Consider the following 26,084-nt stretch of genomic DNA (forward strand, 5'->3'; position numbering starts at 1 on the left):
TGCTTTCAGGGTAGACTACTGAGACTCAGGCCTCCTTTAAACTTATTGATGGCTGAGTCCTATTCTGGCAGGTGATAATAGTTGGAAGTTAAAATCTTCCTTTGGGTGCTCTGTTTTTGTTAAGCTTTTCAAGGCTTGCTGAGTCCTACAGGTAAATATTTCATTATACAAACTCTATCTAAAGAGGCTGATCAGTGTTTCTGAACACTGTAGAAATGAGTTACCTTTATCCTACTTTTTTAACCACATAGAATTGGTTTTCTCCTTTTATTGTGGGATCTGAGGATGGAACTCAGGTATATTAAATGGACATTATTTTGTGTGTGATTAGTTCAAATTCCTACAGGAGCACTATAAGGAATCCTGGAGGGTCAAGATTTATTTTTCCAATTAAATTGATTTAAATTTACTGTTTAAATTGTATATAAGATGTATTGGGGCTGGGATGTAACTTAGTTGGCAGAGTACTTTCCTACGATGCTTTAATCCCTGGGTCTCCAGCACTGCATATAGTGGGTGTAGCAACACATGCCTGTAGTCCCAGAATTTAGAAAGTAGAAGCAGGAAATCAGAAATTCAGGGTCATCCCTAGCTACAAGGATAAAGGCCAACATAAGCTACATGAGACCTTGTCTCTAACATATTGTATTCTTTTTGCTTTTCGAGACAGGGTTTCCCTGTAGCTTTGGAGCCTGTCCTGGAACTAGCTCTTGTAGACCAGGCTGGCCTCAAACTCACAAAGATCCTCCTGCCTCTGCCTCCCGAGTGCTGGGATTAAAGGCGTGTGCCACCACAGCCCGGCGAAACATATTGTATTCTTATAAATGATTATTAACTAATTAATTGTTAGTTCTTTCCAAAATATTGTGTTTTTATTAATTATTTCTCCCAACACAACCATTAGCTTAAACTAAAAGTCAATTCTTTAAGAAAAGTATCCCTGGATAGGTGTGGTAGTGCATATCTTTAATCTCAATGCTAGAGAGGTGGAGGCAGGTGGATCTTTGTGAATTCAAGTCCAGCCTGGTCAATACAGTGAGTTCAATCTAACCAGGGCCACATAGTGAGAGGGTGGAGGTTAGGGAGGAAGAAGGAAGAAAAAGACCCAAGTTTTAGGGTAACATGTAACAGATACTTCAGATTTTCATCCGTTTAGGAAAAATCGCCTGACATAGTGCTCATACTTGTAATACTAGTACTGGGGAGGCAGAACAGGAAGGTTCCATGAGACCTTGTCTCAAAAACAACAACAAACTCTCAAGTGTCTAATGAGGAAACAGTACATCCCAAGCTCCTATTAGACTGAGGGGCACTTGGGAACAAGAGAGAGTTCTTACTATAAAGGTGTACAAACACAAACACACACCACAAATAAGTAAATAATACAACATAACTAAGAGGGACTGGAGAGATGACTCAGCAGTTAAGAGCACTGACTGCTCTTCCAGAGGACCCTGGTGCAATTTCCAGCATCCACACAAGGCAGCTCACAACTGTCTGTAACTACAGTTCCAGGGGACCTGCCACCCTCACACAGACATACGTACAGGCAAAACAGCAATACACATAAAATAAAAAATAAATAAAATTTAAAAATATAACTAAGGAGCTTTAGAGTTTGGGTGTTTGTGGTGTGTTTGTGATGTGTGTGTGTGTGTGTGTGTGTGTGTGTATGTGTATGTGTTTGAGACAAGGTCTTGCTATGCCCAATTTGCCTCAAAGTCAGTAGTAGCCCAGGCAACCTTGAAGTTTTGGTTCTCCAGTTTCAGCCTTTCAAGTGCTAAGGTTACAGCCATGTGCTGCCACACCCAGTTGCCCGGTTATTAAAATGACCTGAGGGTTTGAGAAGCACTGGAGGGCAGCAGTGGGTTCTTGTCAGGAAGCAGGCAAAGCGTAGGGAAAGGTAGCCTGGGAACTCAAAAGTGAAGGACGCCGAAGTTATGGTGTCACACCCTCGCAGTCCTAGCATTTAGAAGGTGGAGGTAGGCAGAGACAGTTCAGGGTTATCTTCAGTTACATCTTAAAGTGAAAACTGAAGACAGCCTAGGTTACTCGAGACTCTGTGAAAAAATCCATGTTGTTAGAGGCCTACCTCCATACTCAGACAGTGATATGCACATATATCCCCCTCCACGTGGGTACACAAAATATCACTGATAGAAACAGTCTAAACCAGGTGCACACACCTGTAATCCCAGCGTTTAGGAGGTAGAAGAGGGTGAATCTCTATGAATTCAAGACCAGCCTGGTCTATAGAGAGAGACCTTGTCTCAAGTAAATAAATAATAAAAATTGATGAAAAAAGGAAACAAAAGAACTTAGAATGTCAGAAGATTGTCTTTGATCCTTGTGACTTGAGGGCTAGACTGTCTATAAATATGTTTGCTTCATCTTATATTATCTGGTTGGTTGGTTGGTTGGTTGATTGGTTGAGTGGGTTGTGGGGGAACAGTGATATTTTTAGATTTTAATGGGAATTAATTAGCTGTCACCATTTATAAACCAGCAAGTTTTATAAATCTGCGCTTTTAGCCTATCCTTTAAAAAAATCACATTTATTTATTTAGGAGGAGTAGTGGGTGTGGGTGTGAGGGTCAGTGTGCCACAACAGGGTGTGGAAGTCGGGAAATTACCTGGGGAGTCAGTTCTCTCATTCTACCACATGGGGCCAGGTTGAACTCAGGTTGTTGGACTTGGTAGCGTGCACATAAGTGAGCCATCACTGTGGGCCTGGCTTATCTTCACAATTGGATGGGCTGGAAATATGGGGCCTGCCAGTCAGTGGTGGTGCATGCCTTTAATCATCACAGCACTAGGGGACAGAGGCAGATGGATCTCTGTGAGTTCAAGGCCAGCTTGGTCTACAAGAGCTAGTTCCAGGACAGGCTCCAAAACCACAGAGAAACCCTGTCTCGAAAAACCAAAAAAAAAAACAAAAAAACAAAAACAAAAACTAATGAACTTTTTAAATTTCATATTAAGAAAGTTGTGGTGCCACTGAAAAATTAAGGGACTAGTAAAAGAATCTGTTTAATCTTTGTATATGAGTCAATAAAGCTGGAAGAGTACTATAGAAGTGCCAGTTTGAAGTATCTCTGGTTTTGACTCATTATCTTGGATTATTTAATGGTTTTTTGTTTGTTTGTTTGTTTGTTTGTTTTGTTGAGGCAGGGTTTTGCTGTGTAGCCTTGGCTGTCCTGGAACTCACTCTGTAGACCAGGCTGGACTTGAACTCAGAGATCCACCTACCTCTGCCTTCCAAGTGCTGGGATTAAAAGCACTGCCCAGTTTGCAATTTAATTTTTAATTAAATGTGGTGTGTGTGTGTGTGTGTGTGTGTGTGTGTGTGTGTTTGTGTGTAGCCCTGCCTGCCTGTCTCTCTATCTGTAGACTCTATCTGTAGATATGTACACACAAGTAGATATGTACACACGAGTGCAGGTTCCCCAGGAGGCTAGGGATGTCAGATTCCTTGGAATTGGAATTGTGAGCCTCTGGGAAATGAGTTCAAACATGGTTCCTCTGCAAGAACTACAAGGACTCTTTTTCCTCTATTCCTGCACACACACCAGAAGAGAGCACCAGATCTCATTATAGATGGTGTGAGCCACCCTGTGGTTGCTGGGAATTGAACTCAGGACCTCTGGAAGAGCAGCCAGTGCTCTTAACCTCTGAGCTGACTCTCCAGCCCTGCAAAGACTCTTTAATTGCTGTGGCATCTCTCCAGCTCTTAAGGGTTTGTTTGCTTGCTTTTAAGGAAATCCTACTACATCCTAGGACTATAAAGGGTGCTAGGCAAAGTGTTTGTAGTCAACAGAGTATAAGAAAATCTCCTCTGAGGCCTGGGGAGGTGGAGGTGGCTCAGGTATGTGAGGTTCCCACTTGGTTCTTGCTGTGCCAACATGAGGACCTGAGTTTGGATCCCCAGTACCCACACAAGAAGCCAGGCGTGAAAGCAATACCTCTAACTTCATGTACTGGGCAGCAGAGACAGGCATATCCCAGGGACTTGCTGGCAGTCATTCTAGTGAAAGACCTTGTCTCAGTAAAGTGGAAAGAATCACCCTCTGGTTTCCACCTGCACACACGCACACACATAGTACACAGACACATGTGCACTGTGCGGCATATGTTCCCACAGTCAAGTTTAGAACTGGGGCTTTACTGATCTTTAGTAATTACTCTTTTGCAGGGCTGCATAGTGAGACCCTATCTCCAAAAAAGTTACTGAGTCCTATATATAATGTCTTCCTGTATGCTTCTGCTTGTGAGACAGTTTAATTTATAAGTGAAATACAATAATAAATGATAAAATAGGATAAATATAACTATGCTTTGATAAAAAGATATTTGAAACTTATAAATTGTTCATTTTCAGAATTTTCCATTTAAATGTTTTTCAACCACAGTCAGCTGTGGATAACTGAAACTTTGCTAAGCAAAACTGGATAAAGGGGGGCTGGAGAGATGGCTCAGTGGTTAAGAGCATTGCCTGCTCTTCCAAAGGTCCTGAGTTCAATTCCCAGCTACCACATGGTGGCTCACAACCATCTGTAATGAGGTCTGGTGCCCTCTTCTGGCCTGCAGGCATAGACACAGACAGAATATTGTATACATAATAAATAAATAAATATTAAAAAAAAACTGGATAAAGGGGTTGCTGTAAATGCCTCCCACAGTCAGTACTTGTTTATGAGGTAGAGATAGCTTATTACTTCATGTTTTTACTATATTTGTTTATTGGGCAGTATAAACCCCTCTCCGATTGATGATGCATTCTTATCTAAAAGACTGATTCTTCACGCATGGCTAAGAAAGCACCTTGTGATTGTGAAGAAGAAGGGAGCAGTAGCAGCAGCTGTCCCCTCTGGAAGGTAATTATTGTAGCCCACTCAATCAGCTTAACGCAATGGAGAACGAAGGCTTGCACTGCCAGACTCACTTTGAAATAGCACCTGCATGGTTTCATTGTACAGAATGACCCTTATAGACACGAGTGGTCTGAAAATCTAACGCCCTTCTGATGGAAACAAACTACAGAAGGAAGGAATCTGCATATAAGAAAGAGTTTTATATCTGTTGTCACTACCAGTGCATCAATTCTAATCCTTTAATGGGAGTTATGTGATTTGAAGACTGTAGGACCTTAAAGAATTTATGACTCACTGCCCTCCTGATGGGAATCCACCCTGACTAGCATGGTGAGATTTTGGCCGAGACTTTGAGGCAAAGAGCCTTCCCTCCCTTCCCTCCCTTCTCCCCCACCCCCCCACCCCCAGTGTGCGCTGAATCACCTCACTGGGAGAGTTTTACTATTTGAGTATGCTCTGTTTCCATGCACACAGTTTTAGTGGACTTTAATAAAGATTGATTTTTCATTAAGCCTTTATTAGTTTTCTTGACGTTTCAAATGACATGTGGCTAGGTCTGTCTGTGATTTTCAAAGCTGAGCTGGTGGTCAGTAGTACCACTTTCTACCAGTACCTCTTGAATACCTTATCATTCTACTGCTCTGTGGTTATAAACATTTTAATGTATGTAGTGTAAAGTAAATTCCTTTTATGTTTGTGTTTTTACTCTGAGTATTTAGTTTTAGTAGGTTGTTCAATTACTTACTGGTAGAAATTGTGGCTTATTTTCCTCTTTCTCTTTCAGGAATGTATCTCATTTTTTTTTCAAATTTTAATTAGATTTTGCTTATAGAAATGAGCAGAATATTGTGTGAAGTGTAATTTTTAAAATTTAATTCTTTTACTTATATTAACAAATAGATTTAAGGTTTTTTAAAAAACTATTAAATTTTTACTAATTTTCTCCTATCACTTTTTTTTTTTTTTGAGACAGACTCTCACCGTCTAAATCTGGGACTCGTTAGTTAGATGGCCGGATCGGGTGCCCCCTTCCCCACTGCATTTCGGGTGCATTCGTGGGTGTCTAAGGCCCTACATTTGACTTTGAAAACCTAAAAGGTGTTATGTATGCCCATCGTCTTCAGACACCAAGGTCCCAGATGAGTCATGCTCACTGCTGAACTCTTCCACACTCACCTTTGAGACCTACCTTCCTTTGCTTGGTGTGGCTTTGGCCATTTCTAGTCCTGTAGTTAAGTTCACTGTTCAAAACTGTTATCCGAGTTACATTTTAAACTTGCCCTATGCTTTTTTTTTTTTAATTGCCCTATGCTTAATGTTTAATCTTGTTAAAGGCAGCTTTGCTGTGGGCACAGATGAATTGGCAGTAGGCTGGTTTACATGGCACTGTTTTCAGGACTTCAGATGGACTTCTCTAGTCTCTTATCCTGTTGAAATTCTCAATTGTTGCTAAATGCTGCCATTTTATCCAAGCTGATCTATACTGCTGTTTGCTTAGGGAGGGAGTGGAAAGACCTAAATAATTACCTCAGGGTGTTACCTGGAACCATACAAGATAAATAAGCCTAGTGCTTTAAAACCCTGAGTTAGGGCCTCCAGAACTGTCCTTCCTGACATTTGGCCTCTCTTCTGGAACACCTGTATTTTCTAGGCATACTTGAGATTCTCAGAAATTCTCTTCAAGTTAATGCCTTCCTCTGACCCAGGATCTACCTCGGCCTCATTCATCACCTACCCCTCCTCTCCCCCTCCTAAGCAGCTAGCGCCCTGAACACATTTCTCCCAGAGTACTTATCCCAACACATTGTAGCCATTAGTTTACCCATCTGATTTTTTTTTTTTAAGTAAGCCTCCCCACTAAAACCGATGTCCTTTATGCATCTAGACTCTAGCCTGATGCTGATATGTTAGACACTTAGTTGGAAAACCACTGCCCGGCTTTCTAGAGACCACCCCAGGAACAGAAATTATCATTAACTTGTCCACCGATTATCTAATGTACAAACAACTCAAGGGCTGGAGAGATGGCTTAATTCAGAGGCTCAGAGCACTTGTTGCTCTTGTAGAGAACCCAGGTTTGGATCCCAGCACCCATTTGGTAGCTCATGACTATCTGGAACTCCAGTTTCAGGGCTAAACAACGCCACCTTCTGGTCTTTCTGGGCACTCACAAACACAGTGCACACCCAGCAAGGCCATGTAAGTAAAAAAATAAAATTCAAGGATTTATTTTCTTTTTAGAGACAAAATCTCATTACTTAGCTCATGGTGGCCTTGAACTCTTTCTTTTTTCTTTTTTTTTCTTTCTTTTTTTTTTTTTGTTTTGTTTTTCAAGACAGGGTTTCTCTGTGTTGCTTTGGAGCCTGTCCTGGAACTAGCTCTTGTAGACCAGGCCTCTGCCTCCCTAGTGCTGGGATTAAAGGCCACTGCTGCCCAGCTGGCCTTGAACTCTTTTATCCCCAGGTGATTTCAGACTTGTAATGTTCATATCTCAACACTCAGGTGCTTGGGTTATAGCCCTGTGCTACCAAACCCCACTAAAATTCACTTTTTTGTTTTGTTTTGTTTTTGTGTTTCAAGACAGGGTTTCTCTGTATAACAGCCCTAGTTGTCCTGGAACTAGCTCTGTAGACCAGGCTGGCCTTGAACCACCTGCTTCTGCCTCCCGAGTGCCGGGATTAAAGGCGTGTGGCACTACCGCCCAGCTAGAATTCAGTTCTTAAGAAACTTCTGCCCTGTTGGGAAATAGTAATTCACATTTTTAATCCCAGCATTCAAGAGGCAGAGACAGAGTAGATCTCTGAGTTTGAGACCAGCCTGGTCTACAAAGTGACTTCCAGGACCACCGGGGCTACACAGAGAAACTCTATCTCAAAACATCATCCACCCCACCCCACCAAAAGAAAAAAAAAAAAGGAAACTCTGCCCTAGGAGCAATAATTCTGTTGGTTGGCATTTAGCAATTATAGAAGTAAATGCACACAAAAGGTGGAGAAGGGAAGAATGGAAGATAAATGATAAAAGATAAAAGAGAATGAGTTGGCAAAAATCTCCACAGTTGCAAACTAGCACGGGGTGACTCATGTGTGAAGCAAGGCTTGTTTCAGACGGGCTGGACAAGGAGCAAAGAGCAAAGGCAATCCACAGTGAGCGCAAGCACTCCTAGCAAACAGGCAGACAGGATCTGGTGAGTACCTCCTGGGGTCCGGAGCCTCCTGCATGGTGCTCTCCCATAGTCTAGAGGGCATGGAAGATGAGGAAGAAGCAAACTGAAGCTCCGGGGAGGCTGGCAGGAGGGCCAGTGTTTACTCTGGTTATAAAGGAACAGTGATAAGCTCAGGAGATGAAGGAAGCAGGATCTGAGTTAGAGGCCAGCCTGAGCCACACAGGGAGACATCAGAAACAAACAAACCAAAAACTACTTTTGAAAAGACAGTAACAGGAGATGGGCACACATTACCTGTACCAAAGACGTAGAGTAGTTGAAGGGGCTGTGTTGGGGAGAAGAGAATGAGCAAGAGATTACTGGAGAAAGCAGTTCTGAAAAGAGTGGATTTAGAATATTGTATTCTTCCCAGTCTTTAAAAAGGAAACAACTGTCTAAATTAATTTGAGTAGCATAAAACTTAACTCATTTGGACAAAATGAAACCTCTGTGTAATCTACACATTTGGAAAAATAGTCTGTTCTTGGCAGCTTGGGATCAAGTTCTCCGGTGTGGGGAGATTAATTCTTTGGAAAGAAGTCAAGTTCCTATGCTGTGCCAAATGGTCCAGACCTATGTCTGAGCTATTAGGACTGCTTTGATCCCTTCAGGGTGTTTATCCAGCACCTACGGTGTATTATCACTGTTCTAGCCATAAACACATCAGAAGCAAAACTCAGAAATCCCTGTAGGTGGAGGAACATGGAGGATAGAAGTGGAGAAAGGAGGAACATGGAAATAGAGGAGACTGGGAGTTGGGAGGAGAAAGTCACCGTGAAGAAAAGCAGAGAATGAGCATGGAGCCAGCTGAGCTGCAATTTTCAAAAAGGAAGGCAGGGAGGATTTCACTGAGAAAATGGCATGTGAGTAAAGCCTGTGAAAAAGTGAGCAAGTCATGCAAGCAGGTCTTGTGAGATGCAGCGCCTCGGTCAACTCCACAGCGAAAGCTCTTCTAATACCATGTCAAGGTGCTGAGGGCAAAGGAATCTCGTGTGGTCTTGCTTTCTTGTAAACCCTTTGTTTGACCTTCTCCTCACACAAGTATGACTCTGCAGTTTCTAGCTCCATGGAAACAGATACTTAGTGTGTGTTTCCCCCCTTTTTAATCTCCTGGAAGAAAACAGGTGTCTGCTCAATGAATGTTTGCTGGAGAGGTTTATGGAAACTACAGTAATGCAGAAAATCTGAGTGACCCCAGAAGGAGTTTAGTGACAGATTGAGAAAGCCGATGAACAAAGTCTAAAGCAGCAGGGCATGGTGATACATTCTGCTGAGAGGCAGAAGCAGGCTGATCTCTATGAATTCAAGCCCAGTCAAGACTACATTTTAAAAAAAAACAAAAAACTTTGTCTCAAAACACAAGAATATCTAAAATAGTATTTCTGCTTTCAGCTATTTTAAGTTGACCTTCATGAGCTGCCCACTTGCTGTAAAAGAAGAACCAGCAAAGGTAGTGCTTTAAGAAGTGAGTACAAGTCGGCCGGGTGGTGGTAGTACATGCCTTTAATCCCAGCACTCAGGAGGCAGAGGCAGGCGGATCTCTGTGAGTTCGAGGCCAGCCTGGTCTACAAGAGCTAGTTCCAGGACAGGCTCCAAAGCTACAGAGAAACCCTGTCTCAGAAACCCCCCCCCCCCCAAAAAAAAAGAAGAAGAAGAAGGAGTACTACTCACTTCAAGAAGTCTGGCCAGGCATCTGCCCTTTCTGTGATTGCTTTCCTGGAATAGAGTTTCCTTTGTTTGGGATTCTGAAAGATTAGCAATTCTCATTGTTTATTTCCCCCTAAATAACAGCTTTCATTCTTAGCCATAGGATAGAAGTTGAGCCTTGATCCTCAAGTAGCTTTTCAACCTGCCATTGCCGTGCGTTCAATAACCACAGCTTCTTTAAATACTTTTAAACTACAAGTTTAAACTTTCATTTGCTTAACTTTATGTGACATGTTGTTTCTGGGGAGAGAAGTGTTTTGGCTAAACAAACCCCAGATGGTTAACAAAGGAGAATAATCTAGGACCCCTAATCTGTATACTCCGTGTGTACCAAGTGTTCTATAGGGATAAAAAGCCTGGGGAATAGGCTTTGGTTTCAGATCTTGTGAATTAACCAGTAGCATTGACTTAACCCAGAAGTTCAGAAACGGAACCGTTTGGCGTAAATACATAACAGCAACTAAGCAAGACTTACGTGTTAGAGGACAGCTGTGGCATTCCTTACTGCTGCCAGGAAAGCAGGAGCAACAGCCAGGAGATGGCTGGAGATGTCCACAGTCACTTCTGGTTGTCACAGCTGATGTCCTGGGGAGGGGTGCAGTGAAGCCTTCTGCAGACATCTAGTGCATACAGGCCAGAGATGCCACTAAACAACCTCCTATACACGGGACAGCCTGGGACCAGGAGCCCTCAGCCCCAGGAGTCTGTGCTGAGGCCGAGAAACCCCAGCACGAGGACCTCTAGCTCTCTTCACAGTGTAGGTCAGCTGGAAATCACCAAGAAGAGTGCCCTATTTGGTTTGGTTTTCATGTAATGTCCACCTAGGAAAGAATAAATGTTTAAAACAACCACATAGAATTGATTCCGTTGTTCCACTGAAGGCTACTACTGAAGGTTTGGGTCTTTTTTTTTTAACGAGATTTATTTTATTCTAATTGTGTGTGTTGGATGAGTGCTTGCATAAGAGTATCAGATCCCCAGGATCTGGAATGATAGGCAGTTGCAAATGACCCTGTGTGGGTGCTGGGAACCCAACTCAGGGCCTCTGTAAGAGCAGTACATACTCTTAACTTCTGAGCCATCTCTCTAGCCCTGCTACTGAAGGTTTCACCACAGATTTCAGGAACATTCATTCACACTTCCTTTAATGGCTTTGATGCATTATGATGAAAAAAAGCTTCTTGTACCTTTTGAGAAGTCAGTAATAATAGTAACTGATAATAATATAACAATAATAACAAATCTATTGTTTCTTCGCATTTCCCACAACATATTAAATAATCAATCTTTAAACAATATCATGTGACTTAAACACAGAAAACCATAGAGGAGAAACAGAACCCTTGTTCTCACCCCCCTTTCACAGAGGAGGCAGTGAAGCCTTAGAGGCTAAGGGACTCCTCAGGATTGTGTAGCTCCCCAGGAGATACAAGCACTGGACTGAAACCCAGGACTCAGACTTGACAGTTGTGTTCTCTTTGTTGTGTTCCTTGCTTTTATGCTAGGTTCCCAGCATCATTTGAACAAATTCAAAACAAATAGTTAGCTAGCACATGCTGGTTTTGTCTCTTCTGAAGGCACATTTAAAAATACAGTTGCGGGGGCTGGAGAGATGGTTCAGCACTGTTAAGAGCACTGGCTGCTCTTCCAGAGGTCCTGAGTTCAATTCCTACATGGTGGCTCACAACCATCTGTAATGAGATCTGGCGCCTTCTTCTGACCTGCAAGCATACATAGAGGCAGAGTGTTATATACATAATAAAATAAATTTTTTAAAAAAGAACGAAAAATACAGTTGCTAGGGCCAGGTGTGGTGGTGCAAAACCTTTGATCTCAGTACTTGGGAGGCAGAGGCATGTGGATCTCTCTATAGGTTTTTGGACAGCCTGGTCTACATAGTTCCAGGACAGCTGGGGCTACATAGACCCTGGCACAACACATGAACACGTAGACATTTGCCATAAGGGGGTGTTTGAAATCAGAGACAATGAAAGGTGGATAAAGCATCTGATTTCTGGTCAGGATTTCACCACCGACTTGCTTTCTGACTTCCAGCAAGACATGGAATGTCTCTGCCATAATTTGTCCATTCACAGGCTGCTCAGCAGTTAAGAGCACAGGCTACTCTTGCAGAGGACCCAGGCTCAATGTTCAGTACCCACATGGCTGGGAACAAGTGTTATGTAACTCCAGTTCCAGGATATTTGACTCCCATTCAGGCCTCCCTACACGGAGCAAAAACATGATACACAGACCTTGTATACAGACAAAAGAGATCGATGTGTGAGAAATTTACCCATTCATTCTAAGTTCTCATGACAATCACATGATCTGAAACGTAAAGTGTGGTAGTCTTGTTAGGAGTTTGGACTTAAGTTGATTTATTTCCTTAAAATGTTGTACATGAAGCCGCTGCCAATATTGACCACAGGTACAGTTTGGTAGCCTACTTCTGGAAGTCCATAAACACAAGGAGAGATGTTTTATAACTTGGTTGTTGGTGAGACTTAAATCCAATGTGTAAGTAGCTAAGGATGACCTTGAATTACTCTTTTTTTTTTTCTGAGACAACTTCTCACCAAGTAGCACTGGCTGGCCTGGAGCTCACTGTATAGACCAGGCTAGCCTCGAGCTCACAGCAATACGCCTGCCTCAGCCTCCCTGACTTCAGTTTTGACCAACCTGCTGGTTTCAAAGGCACTACTTATCTGAGGATGACCTTGAACTCCTAACCTTCCTACTTCCAGCTCCTGAATTTGCTAAGATTACAGGAAGGCACTGACACCTGTTTAACCCTAACCTAGTGCTTCCTGCATGCTGTGCAAGTTCTTCGCCAACCCAGCCACCCTTCAGTCCTGAGTTTATACCGTCTTTACAACTTTAATTTAGAAGTTCAGCATTTTTTCTTCAGCACTAACATTAAATATAGGGCCTCTTAGTAGGAAAACACTCTACTCAGTTATATCCCCAGCAATCCCACACCACTGCTGTGACCTTGTTTTGAGACAGGGTCTCATATATCCTAGGCTGGCCTCAAACTAGAGTATAGGTGACTTAGCTAGGGTTTCTGTTGCTGTGAAGAAGCACCATGACCACAGCAACTCTTTTAAATGACAACATTTAATTGAGGATGCTTACAGTTTCAGAGGTTCAGTCCATTATCATCCTGGTGGGACATGGCAGCATGCAGGCAGACACGGTGCTGGAGAAAATGAGAGTTCTACATCTTGATCCTAAGTCAGCAGGAAGTAAACTGTGTCACTGTGGGTAGCTCGAGCATAGGAAACCTCAAAGCCCAAGTCCACATTTCCTCCAAAAAGATTACACCTATTCCAACAAGACCACACCTCTGAATAGTGCCACTCCCTACAGACAAGCATTCAAACACATGAGTCTATGGGGGCCATGCCTGTTTAAACTACCGCAGTAGGCAAGGATGATTTGAAATTCTGACCCTTTGCCTCTACTTTCCTGAGCACTAAGATGACAAACTTTTACTTCCATGCTTGGTTCATGTGGTGCTGAGTATCAAATTCGGGGATTTATGCATGCTGGTCAAGCATTCTAATTGACCTACATCCCCCTTTAAAATGTTCCATTTTGAAATAACTTTCTTAAGTTGAACAGGCTGACCTTAAACTTACTTTGCAGCCCAGGTAGGTCTCAAACTTGTGATCCTTCCAACCTTAGCCTCATGAATAGCTGGGATTACAGGTCTATATCATCAGGCCCAGTTGAAAGAAACTTCTTTTTTAAAGATTTATTTATATATCATGCATGCCTGCATCCCAGAAGAGGGCACCAGATTTCATGATAGATGGCTGTGAGCCACCATGTGGTTGCTAGGAATTGATCTCAGGACCTCTGGACAAGCAGGCAGTGCAGTACTCTTAACCTCTGAGTCCTCTCTCCAGCCCCCAAAGAGCTTCTTAAGTGCCAGTCAAAACCAAGAGGAGGAAGGCATGTTAGTGTATGATATAAAGGCAAACTTGTCAAAATGGAAAGAAGAAAATTAAGTCGACCCATAGAAGCAGGGAAGAAGACAGCCTTTGAGTATGTGAAAACCACCCTACAATTCAAGACAAAGTGTGGGAAAGTATATTTTAAATCCCAGTTTCCTCTTGGAACCAGATACTCTTTGGTAGAAAGGCCTAAGAGCCTGAGTTGCCCTGGTTTAGCTTGTTGTACTGGTTATGAGAAATAGAGAAGGAACACCTTGGAGATCTGTAGGATTTCCATAATGAGTTATTTATTTACTTATTAAAATAGGTTAACCATAAAAGCCAATTGACTAACCTGTGTCTCTTTGTTCCCTAAGCCCCTACAGGAGTGTGAACAGCCCTGCTTCAGCAACAAAGCCTCAGGTCCACATCTTGGGAAGAATATGGCCGCTTCTTGGGACGCTGTCTTTTTCATGCTGATGATAGCCTGTGTTGGCAGCACTGTCTTCTACAGAGAACAGCAGACTTGGTTCGAGGGTGTCTTCTTGTCTTCCATGTGCCCCATTAATGTCAGTGCCAGCACCTTTTATGGAATTATGTTTGATGCAGGCAGCACTGGAACTCGAATTCATGTTTACACTTTTGTGCAGAAAACAGCAGGTAAGTGCAGCTGGGACCCTTTGCAGTCTGCATGTATCTATGCCTTAGCATCTTCTTCCAGAAACAGATGTGCTGGGTGTGGTGTGGATTAGAGAACCTTCCAGCTGTTGGATATCAATCTTCAGAGATATTATTGAACACATAGTTTAATGTGGAATCAAGAGAGACTTGTGGGATAGATTAGGGGCATAGCTCAGCTAGGGGAGCATTTGCCTAACTTTCATGAAGTCCTGAGTTTGATCCACAACAGCACATAAGTTGTGCATGCTAGTGCATGGAGGGGAAAGCAGGAGAATAGGGTCATCCTCGGCCACACAACAGGCATTGACTCATAGGTAGGTAGGTAGGTAGGTAGGTAGATAGATAGATAGATAGATAGTTTTGTCCAAGTATAGCTATAACTCATCCATCTTCTCTAAAGGTTAATACCCCAGAGGTCCAGAATATTGAGAATGTTGGCAGTGATTCTGGGGGAAAGTGTCCCAGTAAGTTTTCCCTGCCGTCCTTGGAAAGGGAACTGAGGGGACCTTGAAGAGTAACTTTCTCTGAAATGTCAGTTTTCTTTCCTTGGGTTATCTAAAGAGCCCAGGAACTCAGGCGGGAGGACCACAATTCAAGACCAGCTGAGGTTGTGTAGGGAGCTCAAGGCCAGCCTGGGTTACATAGTGAAACTGTCTCCAAAGTCTATTAACAGTTTGAAAAAGAAAGAGAGAGTTGGGGGAAGGAATAAGAGCTGGAGTTTCACCAGAGAGAGAGAGCAGAGGAACCGTCAGGGTTGCTTAACACCCTGTGGTCCCCTTCCTAACAGTTCTGCAAAGCATTCCTCACAGCTCAGCTGGAGACTTTTAATTTACTAAATCATACAACAATGTCTAGAGATTAGCATTTGAAGTAGTCTAACATCTGGTAACCCCTACCCCCTCTCTGTTTCGTGGACAAAATAGGACAGCTTCCCTTTCTGGAAGGTGAGATTTTTGAGTCTGTGAAGCCAGGACTCTCTGCTTTTGCAGATCAACCCAAGCAGGTGAGTGTTATGATCGATTCTTTTGTTTCCATGTTGTATATGCTAAGGAGAAAGCCCAGAGTGAGTGCTCTGTGGTTGAGCTCTGTCCAAGAAACCTTTTACTTTGTATTTGGGTCAGCATCTCACTAAGTTAACACAGCTGACCTTGAACACACTCAGTGGCATTAGAAGGCCTTAAAATTGTGCCCATATTGTTTCAGTCTCATGATAGCTCTACAACACCCCTGTCATTAACTCATGTTGTAAATCTCGTGCTGTTCAGTAATAATAGTGAGGGCATGTGAGAACATTTTTCCTTCTTAGTGAGGTTCTGAACTGGATACCCCAGACTCACAAGGAGTAGAAAGAAGGCTAGAAATAGATTTGGGGAGTGGGACAGGTGCCTCAGTGATTAGAAGTACTTGCTGTGCAAGTGTGAGGAGCTGAGCTCAGACCCCAGCGCCCACGGAAAAAGTTGACATGTCATTGCTTGACTGCCTGTCACCACAGCACTGTGGGGATCAGAGACAGGAGGATTGATGGGGCTTGCTAGCTAGCTGCCAACCTGGCTGGGTGTGGTGGCTCATACCTGTAATCCCCAGCATTTGGTAGTCTGAGGCAGGAAGATTACCAAGAGTTTGAGGCCAATTTAGGTTATATAGTGAAATGTATTTGTTTTGTTTTGACAGCCTGGGCTACAGAGAGACCTTGTCTTAAACAAATAAATAAAACAGTGTGAGCTTAAAGAACTGAAATGTGTTTTCTAGTTGAGCAGGTAATTGGCAAATGTGCTAAGGGTCTGAACTAGTGAAAGCAGCTTCATTAGCAGAAGAGGATTTGACATTTAGAAAGGAAGATTGTATTATGTTTGCTAAGAGGAGGAGTGTGCTGGCTCATACCTGTCTACTCAGCCAGCATGTGGGAGACTGAAGCAGGAGGAGTAAAGAAGTTTTGTCTCAATGGGTAGCTTGTTATCAGAATAAATTTTCACTTAATAAAACAGAGGGTTGGGGCTGGAGAGATGGCTCAGAGGTTAAGGATGCTGATTGTTCTTCCAGAGGTCCTGAGTTCAATTCCCAGCAACCACATGGTGGCTCACAACCATCTACAATGAGATCTGGTGCCCTCTTCTGGCCTGCAGCCTTACATGGAGGCAGCACACTGTATTGTATACATAATAAGTAAACTCTTTTAAAAAATAAATAAATAAATAAATAAAACAGAGGGTTTTTTTTTTTTTCATTTTATTTTTGTGTACGGGTGTTTTTCCTATCTTCACCATTGCCTGTGGTGGACAAAAGAGGGCATCAGACACTTCCAGGACTGGAGTTACAGACAGTCATTAGCTGCCATGTGGGTGCTGGGAATCAAACCTGGGTTCTTATAAGAAAATTAATGCTTTTAAGCACCAATACTAATGCCATTCTCTTTTAAAGGGCGCTGAGACTGTTCAAGAACTCTTGGATTTGGCCAAAGACTCAATCCCGAAAAGTCACTGGAAAAGGACCCCAGTGGTTCTGAAAGCAACAGCTGGACTGCGTTTACTGCCAGAACAGAAAGCCCAAGCTCTGCTCTGGGAGGTGATTTTTGAATCTGAATCTTGGATAATGCTGGGTTTTGTTTCTGTTTTTTTCTTTTAAGAAGTACTTGGGAGTGACTGCTGCTTTTAGTATCCCATCATTGCTCAGTTATTGTGGTGACTGGGTAGTCAGCTGGTCATTACATTTTAAATTACCACCCTTCAACTTAAAGAGGTTTTCCTTAAAAAGTTCAAAGTACTCCTTCCATGATATTTTTATTGCATTTATTTTTTTGTTTATTTTGAATGTGTTTGTGTGTGTGTGAACTCAGCATGTGCCAGGGTGCAGCATGGATGTCAGAGGTCAACGTAGAGTTCAGTCACAGCTTCCACCCAGATAATCAGGCTTGGTGACTAGTGCCCTTACCTACTCAGCCAGCTCACCTGCCCTCCAAGATATCATTTATTTGAATTTTCCAAAGGTATAATATAGAAATGGTTTTAAATAAACTCTACTGAAGAAAAATTACATATAATGAAATCTGTCTACTTATCAGGGTCTGAGCATTGGATCCCCAGCACATCCATAAAAATACCAGGCATGTTGGCACACATCCGAGATCTCAGTGCTGCGGAAATGAAGACAGGGGATCCCTGGGACTTGTTGGCCAACCAGCATAACCTAACCACCCAGGCCCCAGTGAGAAATCCTGTCTCATAAATGAAGGTGACAGACCTTGAGAAGGAAAGCTTAAAATTGACCTCTGCCCTGCATACATCTGTGCACACAAATGTGTACACACACTGCAAATATGCACACACAAATTAAAATGTAAATGTACATGTAAAGCACTCAGATAAAGGTGTTTTGACAAATATAGAGGTCTTGTACCCTTTTTCAGTCTGTTTTCACTACTCTTGAAACCAGGCAACCACAGATTTGCATTCTCTCACTGTAGGTAAGTTTTGTTTCTTCTTATGTTTCATAAAATGAAACATTATACAGTTTATAGTCTCTGGCTTTGTAAGTCTGTTTTTTTCTCTCAGCATAAAATGTTGGGAATATTTTTAAAATATTGTTATTCAAATAAAAATTTAAATGCAATTTTATTAAACTTTATATTATATTGTATGTATTTATATAATAAAGATATTACAAGAAATATTAAACATTAGATTTCATGTTGTAAAGAACATTTATATAGGCAGAATCTCATTATAATAAAAATAATCACAGCAGAGTGGGATTCAGCCCTCCAAAGTGCCTCCACCTGAATTGTGTTCTTGTCCTAGTTTAAGGCGAGTCGTTAACAAGGGCTTCCTGGGAGCAGGTTTCCTGACTCTCAGCCCATAGGGTTTAAGTTCTTGTCCAAGCATGTCTGTGGAAATTCAAATCCCAATTTTTATTAAAAAGTTTTTTCTTTTTTTTAAATTATTATTCTTTTGTTATTTTTTTAATTTATTTATTATGTATATAGTGTTCTGGGCATCAGATCTCGTTATAGATGGGTGTGAGCCATCATGTGGTTGCTGGGAATTGAACTCAGGACCTCCAGAACAGCAGTCAGTTCTCTTAACCTCTGAGCCATCTCTCCGTCCCGAAAAGTTTTTTCTTTAGATTTACTTTTTATTTTATAAGTATTTTGCTTGCATGCATTTCTGTGTACCAAACGCATGCCTGGTTCCTATGGAGGTGAGAAGAGGGGGTTAGATCCCTTGAAACTGAAATAATAGATGGTGTGAACCACTATGTGAGTGATGGAATGGAACCTGGTCTCTGCGAGAGCAACAAGTGCTCTTAACCTCCAGACATGTGCTGTGCCGTGCACAGGCCCACATGAATGCACACATATGTGCACACTCATACACAAAAATCCATAAATGTCCTTAAAAACATTTTAAGGCCATAATGCATGTATCGGTGGCCTATACTTATGAAGAATCAGGAACATTTGTGTAAGGCCTTCGTTCACACCTCTTCAGTAAGACTCCATGAGGCTAGGTGTGAGGACTCCCTAAGTCTCTATAGGCCCTAGCTGTGCACCAAAATCCAGCAGAGGCAGAGTGCCTCAGCTCCTTCTAGGCTTGTCAGCGTTCACTGCTTGACCAGGTGGAGTTAGTCAGGGTGCTAACAAAAAGTACAGGCTCTTGATTCAGATGGAAGGGTTAAATATATATTCTTCCCTAGGTCCAATTGATAATAAATTTAGATGGGTTTCTTTTTTGTTTGTTTTTGTTTTTAAAGTCAGGGTTTCTCTGTAGCTTTGTAACCACTGCCCAGCTAGATGGTTTCTTAAGAAATCCATGCCATGTGCTTATTTTTTTTTCAAGAAAATTACATCCTTGCCTAGTTCCTCCTCTGGCTTCCCGGGGAAAAGGAGTAAGTGCTGCTGTTGTTTTATCTTGGGAAAGAATGAGAGAGAGCTGTTTTCTAAGACGCAGAGAACTCAGCCAATGGGATCACTGTTGATGATTACTGCTTCATGGAACCTAGGTTTTTTGCACTTTTCCTTAGGTAGAGGAGATCTTCAAGAAGTCACCTTTCCTGGTCCCAGATGACAGTGTTAGCATCATGGATGGGTCTGATGAAGGTGGGACAGATGCTGAAATTCATACTGTGGGGAAAGCGGGTGGAGTCAATGGAAGATCCAGTTAAAGGGACTGGGAATAAGGATCCAGCAGGAAAGAAAGAGGAGCTAAGTAAATAGGGAGGGATAGGGCAAGGAGACAATGCTCTAGACATGAAAATTAGAAATAGAACAGAGAGGAAAATGCTCTAGAATGTAACCTTTTGTTTTTCTCTCCTTTTAGGCATATTAGCTTGGGTTACTGTGAACTTTCTAACAGGTAAATTAAATACATCTTGAAATTTATCTTTTAGCTTTAACTGGCTTTTACAGTTTTTGTTTATTTATTTTTACCAGGAGGGCAAAATCTACTTCTTTCTTCCTATACTGTTCTTTCTTTGTTTTGGGGTTTTGTTTTTTGTTTTGTATTTGTTATTGTTTGGTTTTTTGAGACAGGGTTTCTCTGTAGCTTTGGAGCCTGTCCTGGAACTAGCTCTTATAGACCAGGCTGGCCTTGAACTCACAGAGATCTGCCTGCCTCTGCCTCACTAGTGCTGGGATTAAAGGTTTGTGCCACCACCCAGCTGTGCTTTCTTTAAAAGAAGGGGCTGGGCTGGAGAAATGGCTTAGGAGTTAAAAGCACTTACTGTTCTTTCCATAGACCCTTGGGTACCTATAATTTCAGCTCCAGGCCTCTAACTTCTGTACAGCCACACTCATGTGTATATAACTACAACATACATAATTAAATTGAAAAAAAACATCTTTTTTAAAAAAAGAAGAGGCTAGGGAGGTAAGCTAATTTTATAATCTGCTTTCAAGGCCTCAGCTTCAGCCAACCCTCCGAGTTTACATTAGCCTGCAGCCTCTGGGCTCAGAGAGCAGTCAATTGTGACAAATACCTTTGGTGCACAAAAGCAGAGGAGAACCTCCAGACAGAGTATCTGGATGGCCTGGGTACTCATACCTTGCTCTCATTAACAGGTCAACTGCATGGCCATGGCCAGGATACTGTGGGGACCCTTGACCTGGGGGGTGCCTCCACCCAAATCACGTTTCTACCCCAGTTTGCGGTGAGTCACTTTATTAAGGCCCTGTTGGCAACACACCTAAACAGTATCATGGTGCTCAGAAAGCGGCACCCTGTTTGGAGACGTCAGCTCTACCGTGAATAGGCCACGTGGTCAGTGACTGAAGAAAGTGAACCTTCCCCATCTCTGATTTTGGGGGAGAGGGTTGTGGATAGTGGTACTAAAATCCTAATATAATTGCAGATGCTGAAGTCTTTTTGCTTCTTCTGATTTGCAGAAAACCCTGGAACAAACGCCTAGGGGCTACCTCACTTCCTTTGAGATGTTTAACAGCACTTTTAAGCTCTATACACATAGGTGAGGAGGGGGTAGGGAAGAATAATAGTTTACATTGTGTTACTTTTCATAACTTTTTGTTACTGTGTCTTATCAGTCTCTGAAAGTCTCTGCCAATCTCCTCCCTGTCTACTGAAACCTAAGTCATACACCAAACCTGAGAAACGTAGGAGGCATCCTCAGTTTTGGCCTCAAAAGTATGTGATGTAAGAGTCCGTTTTTCTTTAGATGGGAGCCTGTGGAGAAGGCCCAGAACTCAGCCAGAGCTCCATACCAACTCCTGTGATCTGGGCTCCAATGTTGAGAGAGCAGTCTGGAATTGATAAGAGCTAAACCAATGAGAACTTTTTCTGGGGCTGGTTCTCAGGCTGGACCACCAGGAATGATCTATTCTTTGGCATCACACCTGAGCCATTTACTGCATATCCTTGATCCGGATTCCAGAGTCTTCTTTTATTGGTTACATGAATAATGTGGCACAGAGACATGGGGCAAAGTTTCCATGTTCCAAAGGGAGTCAGAGAATCACGTCACATTTGAAAAAGGCAGCAGAGGGCTGAAAACATCCAGGACAGCCTGAAATCGGTCAATCCTCTATTTTACAGTTACCTGGGATTTGGATTGAAAGCTGCAAGACTGGCAACGCTGGGAGCCCTGGAAACAAAAGGTTTGTCTGAGTACCAGTTCGTGGCGGGAGACAGTGGGAGTGGTGCCAATCGCAGCTCGCCTCTTCCCTTCCTTGGCATTCATTCTGTGGAGCAAAGGGTTGTGTTGCATAATAGACACAAAAATGGCTGGTGCTGTGATGTTTCCGTCACCTCGACAGTGAGGGCTGCTCATATAGGGTAAGAGCCTGTGTCTGCAAGCCTGAAGCTCAACAGTGTGGAGTAGGAACTTGTACAAGCCTTTGTCAGGAAACAAGGTCTGTTGTGTTTGCCAAGTGGAATGACTGAGCAGTTTCCTTTCTGTCTTCATAGCTGGGCACAGACAGAACTGGCTGCAGTCCCAGCTTTGTGATTGGGAACAAATCGTTGACCTTTCTGTGCCCTGATCTTCACCTTAAACATGATTTCGGCATCTGATGCACTCCAGTGCCTTGCTCACAGTAAACTAGTACTGGGATGAGGAGCATGTACCACTTCAGTTTACCAAGTATCTTGAATATCTCAGCTACCAGTGGAGGAATGTTCCTCTATTAAAGAAAGAAACTAACATTACTATTTTCTTTATTTCTTTGGGATGTGATAAAAGTTATAAATCCTGCCAAATGTGCATATGCATGAAAATTTGCCTCTGATTTAGAGAGTTCACCACTACCACAGAGCCTGTGAAGAATCCATGTCACAGGATGCAGCCAAGGAACCAGTTTCATAAGATTGTGAGGCCCAGATCCCTTGATGATTCCTTGCAGCCTGTGTGCTTCTACATTCCCTCTCTCACACGCTTGCTTTCCTGTGTTGTGGTTCTTCCAGGAACTGATGGACATACATTTCGAAGTGCCTGTTTACCAAGATGGTTGGAAGCGGAGTGGATCTTTGGGGGTGTGAAATATCAGTATGGTGGCAACCAAGAAGGTGAGTGGTGTTTCTTCACTGGTTAAAATTCCCTTCATCGTTCATGGTCTGGGAGAGTCCTATAGGAACCTGTTCCAGAGCCCAGAGAGACTTACCATATTGGAAGCACTCACTGTTGATATGTTCAGGGGCCAGCAAGCAAGGCAGCAGGTGCTCTGCATTCTGTTCTGCCCCGTGGAGGAGTTGTAACCTGTCTGGTGCAGCAGTGTGAGTTCCTCTTTCAGATCCAGTGTATGCTTAACAACTTCAGTTACAGTAAAACTCAATTGAGATAAGAATCATTCATTTCAGATACTATAAAAGGCACAGACATTAAAATAAAGGGGACATTGTGTTTTCCCAGAGAAAGAAACAAGCTTTCTGAATAATTGCTCACAAAGACCGTGAAACATAATGACGGCAGTAAGTACCACGGTGGCTGTGGCTGTTTTTGGTGATCACAGGTTAAGGGGAGGAGCTGCCATGGACACGAACAGTGAGGTTGAGGAAGGTCATACATCTTTTTAAAGACTTCTAAAACTCAGCCACCTTTTTTTGGTTTCTTCAGTTAATTTTATATTTTTGTCATTTTTAAGATTTATTATTTTGGCCGGGCGGTGGTGGGCACGCCTTTAATCCCAGCACTTGGGAGGCAGAGGCAGATGAATCCCTGTGAGTTTCAGGTCAGCCTGGTCTACAAGAGCCAGTTCCAGGACAGCTAGGACTGTTACACAGGGAAACCCTATCTCAAAAAACCAAAATAAATAAATAAATAATTTATTTTTTATGTGTATGTATTTTATGTGTTTTGCCTGCATGTTTGTATGAGCACTGTGTGTGCGCCTAATACCCATGGAGGTCAGAAGAGGAAGTCAGGTCCGCTGGGACTGGAGGTGCAGTTAGTTGTGAGCCTTCACATGGTTGCTGTGATCTGAACCCGGGTCCTCTATACGCGCAGGTAGTGGGGCTGGAGAGATGGCTCAGTGGTTAAGAACACTTGCTGCTCTTTCAGAGACCTGGGTTCAATTCCCAGCACCCTCATGATGACTCGTTGGATGCCACTTCTGGACTCTGAAGGCACCAGATAATACGTGGTGCCCAGATAGATATACATGCAGGCAAACACACACGTAAAATAATAACATTTTAAACGAGCAGCCAATGTTCTTCATTAAGTCATGTCTTCAGCCTCCAGCTATTATTTTGTTGTGGAGGAAATTCCTGGGTTAGCTTGTTCAGCAGGTGCAGCTGTTTCTGCTGCTGCTTCTTGTCTTCAGTTTTTCAGACTTAGAGAACCAGCCGCCCCTGCTCTCGTCTTCCTGGAGTGCCCTTTTCTCCCTGAATCTAATAATTAAGAGGGTCTAGTCAGTGCCTTTGTGGACAACTCCTATCTTGAATAACATGGACCCTACAATACCTTCACGCCACCCTCAGATTGTCCAGCTGTTTCCAGAGCTCCTCCTCGTCCTTGCTGTGAAGGTTTAAGCCTAAACCTCAGCCATAGCTATGCTGCGTCCACTGCTGCTGCTCACGGGCTAAGGTGCAGCCACCTTGAGTTCTTGTTCTTCTCTCATTGACCCATCAACTTGCCACAGAAGGTGACTCCCTACATCATTTTTCTCAAGTGATAAACTTTTGCCCTGACAGGGGAGATGGGCTTTGAGCCCTGCTATGCAGAAGTCCTGAGGGTAGTGCGAGGAAAACTTCACCAGCCGGAAGAGATTCGGGGAAGCTCCTTTTACGCTTTCTCCTACTACTATGATCGAGCTGCCGACACACACTTGATTGGTGAGTACCTGCCTGGTTCAGGCCACGAAGGAAGCGAATGGGACTGTGCTGGGGAAGGTCAAGGGCATTAAAGGCTGTGCTGATTGGAGAGATTTACCAACTTTTCCAGTAGTGTTATACTAGCCACTAGAATGGAAAGGTGAAGACACTTGCGGTCTTTGGGAAGTGGGAAATGACCTAACGTTCATAAAGTCTGTCTGTTTGAGGCAGGCTTTTACTATGTAGCCCAGGCTGGCCTGGAATTAGTAGCCATCCCTCTTTCCCAGCCTTCTGAGTAACAGGGCTACACAGATGTGCTTCCATGCCTGATTTTGTATCTGGAGTCTTTTTGCATTTTTTTTCAGTAATGGGGTTGAATCTAGAACCTCTGTACACGCTAGGCAAGTGTTCTACCACTAAATTATATCTCAAGTCCCCCTTTTGAACTTTTCATTTTGAGATAGATCTAAGTTGCCCAAGATGGCTTTGAGACGGATTATGTACCCTGTGTAGGCCTTGTAATTGTGATTCCCTGCCTCAGCCTCTTGAGTAGCTGTGCTACCAGGACCAGCTTGCTTTATATCTTTATTACAAAACTGTATGTTAGCTGTTTTGTAATTATGACTAAATACTAAACGAGAGAGACGTTAGAGGGTTTCTTTTGGATCATGCTTTCAGAAGTTTCGGTCTATGATCAACTTCCTTGTTTCTGCCACAGTAAGGCAGAAAATAATGGTGGAAGAATTTAGAGGAGCAAAGTTGCTTTTACCCCATGGCCACCTGGAAGGAGGGAGAAGCAGAGGGCGGGGCCTAACTAGAGCCCTCAGCTACACCTTCCTCTTGACCCATGTGCCCCACCTAAGCCCCACCTCCAAAAGTTCCCATTACCTCCCAGGTAATGAATACATCTATACCTTAATTGATAAGGACAATCCCCATGGTTCAGTCACCTCTCAGTGATTGGGGACTCCACTGTCTGGAGACCAAGCCTTCAACACATGAGCCTATAGGAGACATTTCCTATCCAAATCATAACAAATTGAAATACAGTAAATGCACGTATTGCTTTCATGGTTTGCCAAACCTTGCCATGTATGTACCTGTGAAACCTCCCCACATGCAAGATATTATAGCCATCACCCCAATTTCCTGATCTTTTAGGGTTTTTTCCTTTTCATAGAAGTTGGGCTTTTTTAGGTGTGAGTACACACATGATCTGTCATGACTCAAGAGAGATGATTTGCTACCCTGCTTACTATAGTTTCTAATTCATATGTATGTGCCTGCATGACTTTCAAAGTACCGTGTGTGTAGGTGTCTACAGAGGCCAGAGGGCATTGAATCCTGTGGGACTAGAGTTTCAAGTGCTTAGGAGCCATCTGATGTGAGTTCTGGAATTGAACCTGAGCCCTCTGCAAGAGCAATAAGTTCTCTTAACCACTGAGCCATCTCGCCAGCCCCTCCACCCCAACTAAACTTTTAAATGAACCTAGATTTTTATTGTGGTTAAATATATAATACAAAATGGGTAACATGCATTAAGCATCAATAAACAAAATAGACAATGTGGATTTGTATTGTACAGATATCATGTTTATGTATCAGTCTTTTATGTTGGGAAGTGTATATTTCTAGTTTTTATTACTATATGTCACTGGGATAAATGTCCTTGTTTCCTTGACATTTTGACACTAGCTATTCTGCTTCATTTTAGATTATGAAAAGGGCGGTGTTTTAAAAGTTGAAGATTTTGAAAGAAAAGCCAGGGAAGGTAAGTGTTAGGAAATTCTTGAAATTGGACTGTTAAGTGTGGCTGCCAGTGCAGGGCCTCCTGGGACTTCTGAGCTTTCCAGTCTGCTGGAAGATGCTTTAGGCACTGTCAGAAGAATATGGGGATCTAAGACACTTCAGGGAAAGAAAAACA

The 26,084-nt window shown here is 42.8% G+C and overlaps 1 protein-coding gene across 1 annotated transcript in view; it reads left to right on the plus strand.

Moving 5' to 3' along the window:
* The first annotated feature begins 4,851 nt into the window (after positions 1-4,851).
* Entpd5 (ectonucleoside triphosphate diphosphohydrolase 5 (inactive)) overlaps positions 4,852-26,084 on the plus strand; it is a 29,467-nt gene continuing 8,234 nt past the window's right edge. The window contains exons 1-12 of the mRNA XM_041657948.1: positions 4,852-4,874; positions 14,102-14,384; positions 15,329-15,408; positions 16,824-16,967; positions 19,422-19,497; positions 19,718-19,753; positions 20,458-20,546; positions 20,782-20,861; positions 21,446-21,507; positions 22,313-22,414; positions 24,041-24,181; positions 25,875-25,931. Of these exons, the coding sequence (XP_041513882.1) occupies positions 14,168-14,384; positions 15,329-15,408; positions 16,824-16,967; positions 19,422-19,497; positions 19,718-19,753; positions 20,458-20,546; positions 20,782-20,861; positions 21,446-21,507; positions 22,313-22,414; positions 24,041-24,181; positions 25,875-25,931 (1,084 nt within the window). The 5' untranslated portion in view covers positions 4,852-4,874; positions 14,102-14,167. The remainder of the gene's footprint in view (positions 4,875-14,101; positions 14,385-15,328; positions 15,409-16,823; positions 16,968-19,421; positions 19,498-19,717; positions 19,754-20,457; positions 20,547-20,781; positions 20,862-21,445; positions 21,508-22,312; positions 22,415-24,040; positions 24,182-25,874; positions 25,932-26,084) is intronic.

Source organism: Microtus oregoni, unplaced genomic scaffold (assembly GCF_018167655.1).
Source record: "Microtus oregoni isolate MIOR12 unplaced genomic scaffold, Mior012 000009F_ref0000495, whole genome shotgun sequence".
Classification (NCBI taxonomy): domain Eukaryota; kingdom Metazoa; phylum Chordata; class Mammalia; order Rodentia; family Cricetidae; genus Microtus; species Microtus oregoni.